Source organism: Syngnathoides biaculeatus, chromosome 20 (assembly GCF_019802595.1).
Source record: "Syngnathoides biaculeatus isolate LvHL_M chromosome 20, ASM1980259v1, whole genome shotgun sequence".
In the NCBI taxonomy this organism is placed as follows: Eukaryota; Metazoa; Chordata; class Actinopteri; order Syngnathiformes; family Syngnathidae; genus Syngnathoides; species Syngnathoides biaculeatus.
Genome location: NC_084659.1, coordinates 809,512 through 815,511, shown reverse-complemented (window position 1 = coordinate 815,511; position 6,000 = coordinate 809,512). Strand labels below are relative to the sequence as shown.

Sequence of the window (6,000 nt, the reverse complement as noted above, 5' to 3'; positions counted from 1 at the left end):
CAGAGTGAGGAGAGTGTGACGTCATGTCGTCACTATCTGATCGAGGCCATCTGCTTGTGATACTCCACAGTGCCCATATTTAGAGTTTATCAAATTTGGGATTTTGTGCTTGAGCCAATGTTTTGCTTGAAAGTGCATTGGATTAAAGACATTTTAATTCTTTTTAATGGGGAACATGGATTTGATGTGCAAACAAATGGAGTCAGTCTCACCGGTTGAAGTGTATTTTATGAAGGATCACATACACTTTATCACCAAAAGTCAAAGTTTCTTTCCAGTCTATTTCAATTAATTATTCACATATTTGATATTGACACCACTAAGACATGGGACAAAATGCATGGATGCACAAGAAAATAATACATTTTGGAGCAATTGGTAAATAAAGAATTCCCTTTTGTACACTCGTTTTTCATCAACAAAATCCAACATTAAAATCAGTAGCACAGCTGTAGAGGGAAAAGGAATGTGCTGTAAAATGAAGTAAATCGTAATCAGTATTTTTTTATACATTCACATTCCTTTTATACATGATAGAAATCGGGTGGAACAAAAGAAATTATGGATTGTGAAATATTAAGGATGTCATAAAAATGACAACAGGGCAACAAGTATCACTTTCATTAGAAACCTCACCAAAGAAATGTGGCTTCATGTCCCCAAAAATATATGCAGACATTTCGACTCAAGGCAATTTAATACTGTTTGTTCTTAGGACCGGGATTAAAATCCCAGCCCCGCCTGTGTGGAATTTGCATGTTCTCCCTGTGGTTGCGTGGGTTTCCTCCTACATACCAAAAACATGCATTGATTTGAGACTCCAAATTGCCCCAAGGTAAGATTCTGAGTGTGATTGCTGCCTGTCTCCATGTGCCCTGCGATTCGCTGGCAACCAGTTGCGGGTGTACCCTGCCACCTGCTCGAACATATCTGTGATAGGCTCCAGACCTCTCGTAACTCTTGTGAGACTAAGCGGCCTAGAAAATGGAGGGATGGATGGATACATATATTTTGAATTGTTAGCCCAATATTTTAGCTTTTACGGATCAGATAAGGTCAAATGAAATCAGCCGCCATTTGGGTACAAAAGACCGTTGTTATGGATTGAAGATGCAATAAAAGCTTGTACACAGAATACAAGAATATTATTAGAGTAATTACTTTCATTTTAAACATTGACTTTTAAGGGCTCTTGATCATGGATTTTCCTACCGGCACACTTGTGTGTGCGAGCCTGATAGTTTGAAGAGAATCTTTGACAACGTACTAAGCAGGAAAAATGGTTTTCTCCAGTGTAAATGTTAATTGTTAAATTCTTGATCAGCGAGCCTACTATTTTTTTCTGCCTTGTGCCTGCTGTGTTAGGATACTCAGTCACAGCCTGCTGGTCCAATCATTATTGGTATTAGTAATTTATATGTATATTGCCAGTTCTCCCACTTAGGAATCATGGAGGAGTCTGAAATTTTCATCATAGGTGCATGTCCACTGTGATAGAGACAATCTAAAAACAAAAATCCAGAAATTATGATGCATGATTTTTTTAACAATGTATTTGTGCGATACAGCTGTAAAAAAAGTATTTGAACATCTGAGAAAACCAATGTTAATATTTGGTACAGTAGCCTTTGTTTCCAATTACAGAGGTCCAACATTTCCTGTCGTTGTTCACCAGGTTTGCACACACTGCAGGAGGGATGTTGGCCCACTCCTCCACACATATCTTCTCTAGATCAGACAGGTTTCTGGGCTGTTGCTGAGAAACACAAGAGTTTCAGTTCCCTCCAAATATTTTCTGTTTGGTTTAGGTTTGGAGACTGGTAAGGCTACGCCTGAACCTTGATATGCTTCTTACAGACCCACTCCTTGGTTTTCCTGGCTGTGTTCTTCGGGTCATTGTCATGTTGAAAAACCCAGCCAAGACCCATCTTCAATGCTCTGAGTGAGGGAAAGAGGTTGCTCCCCAAAATCTCACAATACATGGCCGCGGTCATCCTCTCCTTAATACAGTGCAGCCGTACTGTCTCATGTGCAGAAAAACACCTCCAAAGCATGATGCTGCTTCACAGTAGGGATGGTGTTCTTGGGATGGAACTCATCATTCGTCTTCCTCCAAACACGGTTAGTGGAGTTATGACCAAAAAGTTCCATTTTGGTCTCATCTGACCACAAAACTTTCTCCCATGAATCCTCTGTATCATCCAAATGGTTATTAGCAAACTTCAGATGGGCCTTGACATGTGCTGGTTTAAGCAGGGGAACCTTCCCTGCCATGCATGAATTCTAAACCATGACGCCTTATTGTATTACCAACAGTCACCTTGCAAACAGTGGTCCCAGATCTTTTCAGGTCATTGACCAAGTCTTATCGTTTAGTCCTGGGCTGATTCCTCACCTTTCTAAAGATCATTGAGACCCCACGAGGTGATATCTTCCATGGGGCTCCACTCCAATTGAGATTGACCGTCATGTTTAGCTTCTTCCATTTTTGAATGATTGCGCCAACAGTGGACCTTTTTTCACCAAGCTACTTGGCAATTTCTCTGTAGCCCTTTGCAGCTGTGTGGAGTTGTACAATTTTGTCTCTGGTGTCTTAGGACAGCTCGTTGGTCTTGGCCATTTTACAAGTTTGATTCTTACTGATTGTATGGGGTGGACAGGTGTCTTTATGCAACTAACGACCTCACACAGGTGGATCTGATTCAGGATAATACATGGGCTGGAGGTGGACTTTTAAAAGCGGACTAATAGGTCTTTGAGGGTCAGAGATCTAGCTGATAGACAGGTGTTCAAATACTTATTTGCAGCTGTATCACACAAATCGCTAAAAAAAATCATACATTGCGATTTCTGGATTTTTTTTTTCAATTATCTCTAACATAGTGGACATGCACCTAGGATGAAAATTTCAGACCCCTCCATGATTTCTAAGTGGGAGAACTTCCAATATAGCAGGGTGTTCAAATACTTGTTTTCCTCACTGTACATTGTATTCTTTGAGACTGGACGAAAGAAACAATATCAAGGAAACCGCTCAGCTTTTAATTTTTATCAGAGGGATTAATGAGAATTTCGAGATAACGAAGTTTTGGGATATGGAATCCCTGAAAGGAAAAATACAAGGAGAGGATTTTTTTCACAGCGTGGCAGTGGTCATACAGAAGCACAAGTTAACTAGAGTATGCTTGCCAACGTTACCGCTGATGGATCACCAAATCTGACCGGAAAAAACATTGGGATGCTCAAGAGAATTCAGGACAGGGCGAAAGAGGAAAACCCTGAGGAGGAGGTGATTTTTCTCCACTGCATAATTCACCAAGAAGCACTGTGTGAATCCGTGTTGCAGCTTGACCACGTAGTTAAGCCAGTTGTGAAACTTAACTTTATTCGAGTGAGTGGACTTTACCATTGTCAGTTTATTGATTTTCTTGAAGAAACTGACCCTGACCACATGGACTTACTTTACCATTCTAATGTCCACTGGTTAAGTTTAGGAAAAGTATGTCTAAGTGTGTGGGAGCTCAAATATAAGATTATTTCATTTTTGGAGAAAACTGACAATTTTTCTGTGCTGAATGACACAGATTGGTTTTGTGATTTAGCCTTTACCATGGACGTACAGACACACATGAATGAGCTGAATATTCAACTACAACAGAATTACCACCAGACTTTGATGAATAGGCTGAAATGTGTAATCAGCAACAGTGTTCTCTTCAAAAGATATTTTAATACTTCAATGACTTTTTTGTGGGTATGTTTGATATGTACTGTTAAAAAAATACCTTTTTTTCAACTTGAATTGTATCTTGTGCTGACCCAGTCCGTCTGTCAAATTTATAAGTCAAAGTGGCCCCCGAGCCAAAAAGTTTGCCAAAAAAGGCCCAAAAATCTTTGACCACAAACTGCGCAGGAAAAATGCTTCTAGCCAGTGAGTGTCCTTTGTGTGTGTGTGTTTTTTTAAAGTTCCTTTTTCAGAGAATCTTTTACCACAAGTTCAGCAGGCAAAAGCCTTCTTTCCATTGTCCATTCTTGTGTGTATTTTTAAGTAAGCCGTCTGTAAGAATCTTTGACTGCAAGCAAAGCAGGCAAAAGGTTTTTCACCAATCTGTGTGAGTATATCTTTGAACACAAAATGCAGAAAAACGTTTCTCACCAGTGTGTGTGTTGTTGTGTGTTTTTAAGTTTCTCTTGTTAGGGATTCTTTGACCACAAACTGAGCAGGAAAAAGGTTTCTCTCCAGTGTGGATTCGTGTATTTTTAATATTCCATTCTCAGTGGAACTTTTATCACAAACTGGACTTGAAAAAAGTTTCTCACCAGTATATGTTCTGGTATGTATTTTTAAGGTTCTCTTCTGAGTGAATCTTTGACCAGAAGCTTAGCATCCAAAAGGCTTCTCACCTGTGTGTATTAGGGTTAGGGTTCTGGTCCCCATTAACTGAGAAAAATGAGAGGTTACTGTACTTAGAAGACAATTTTTGATCAAAGTGAGCAGGCAAAAGTTTCTTACTAGTGTGTGTTCTTGTTTGTTTTTTTAAACTTTCATCACAGAGAATTTTTGGCCAGATTCTAAGGAGGAAAAAGGTTTCTCACCAGTGTGTGTTCTCGTGTGTATTTTTAATTTTCCATTCTCAGTGAATCTTTTATCACAAAACAGACATGAAAAAGGTTTCTCACCAGTGTGTGTTCTCGTGTGTATTTTTAATTTTCCCTTCTCAGTGAATCTTTTATCACAAACTGGACATGAAAATGGTTTCTCACCAGTGTGTGTTCTTGTGTGTCTTTTTAATGTTCCATTCTCAGTGAATCTTTTATCACAAAGTGGACATGAAAAAGGTTTCTCACCAGTGTGTGTTCTTGTGTGTCTTTTTAAACTTTCATTCACAGAGAATCTTTGACCACAAACTAAGCAGGAAAAAGGTTTATTACCAGTGTGTGTTCTTGTGTGTATTTTTAAGCTTCTCTTGTCAGAGAATCTTTGGCTACAAATTGTGCAGGAAAAAGGTTTCTCACCAGTGTGGGTTCTTGTGTGTATTTTTATTTGTTCCTTCCGAGTGAAACTTTGACCACAAACTGAGCAGGAAAAAGGCTTCTCACCAGTGTGTGTTCTTGTGTGTCTTTTTAGGTTTCCCTTCACAGTGAATCTTTGACCACAAACTGAGCATGCAAAACACTTCTCACCAGTGTGAGTTATTTTGTGTATTTTTAAGTGTTCCTTCTGAATGAATGTTTGACCACAAACCAAGCATGCAAACTTGTTCTCTCCTATGTGTATTTTCATGTGTTGTTTGAAACTCCTCATAGAAGCAAAAGCTTTCCTACACTGAGAACATTTCCAGCAATTGTTGGCAGTGTGAAATGTCACATCACCTTCCAATTGTTCATCATTATCATCATCATGACCATCTTTTTGTAATCCTCCACTGTGGTACTCTCCATCACTTGAGCGATTCGTGCTTGGAGGCTCTGCCCCTTGTCTCTCCACACTTTGACCTTCACCTTCACTCTTCAAATGGACACCAGTGGATGGAACCTGGATGATTTCCTCCTGCTTTTCCTCTTTCAAGTGTAGAAACTCTTCCTCCTCTTTGATGCGTTGAATCTCTTCACCTTCCTCTTCCTCTTTTATATGACGGCATACTGACTGCTGTCGGTCCGGATGAAGATTTTCACTGACGTCTGCAAGGCAAAAGTCAAACACAAAGTGATTAAATCTCATTTGTTCACAGTATGTAATCACGACTGCACTTTGTAGCGGAGGAAATGTGGTGTTGTTATTACAAAGTAACTCAGAATTGTGGCAGATAGCCACTGATAGAGTGACTTGTGTAGTGATAGAGGACAAATGCGTTTGGTTTTAGCCACCACTAAAAAAAAAAAAACATAACTGAAATGGGGAAGATTAGTTTCCATAATTTGTCTACAAATTGTCATATTTTTATGCTCAATACAATGAAATTGCCAATCATTTTCAACAATATCAATCAGTTTGGCCAA

At 39.3% G+C, this 6,000-nt stretch overlaps 1 protein-coding gene across 12 annotated transcripts in view; it reads right to left on the bottom strand.

Annotated features, from left to right (window-relative positions):
• Positions 1-208: 208 nt before the first annotated feature.
• The window catches only part of LOC133493818 (oocyte zinc finger protein XlCOF6.1-like), a 29,801-nt gene continuing 24,009 nt past the window's right edge, over positions 209-6,000 (bottom strand). For 11 of the 12 annotated variants that reach the window (XM_061807702.1, XM_061807708.1, XM_061807698.1 and 8 more), the window contains one exon: positions 209-5,682. In XM_061807702.1, the coding sequence (XP_061663686.1) occupies positions 4,538-5,682 (1,145 nt within the window). In that variant the 3' untranslated portion in view covers positions 209-4,537. The remainder of the gene's footprint in view (positions 5,683-6,000) is intronic. The other variant, XM_061807710.1, reaches the window with a different exon arrangement.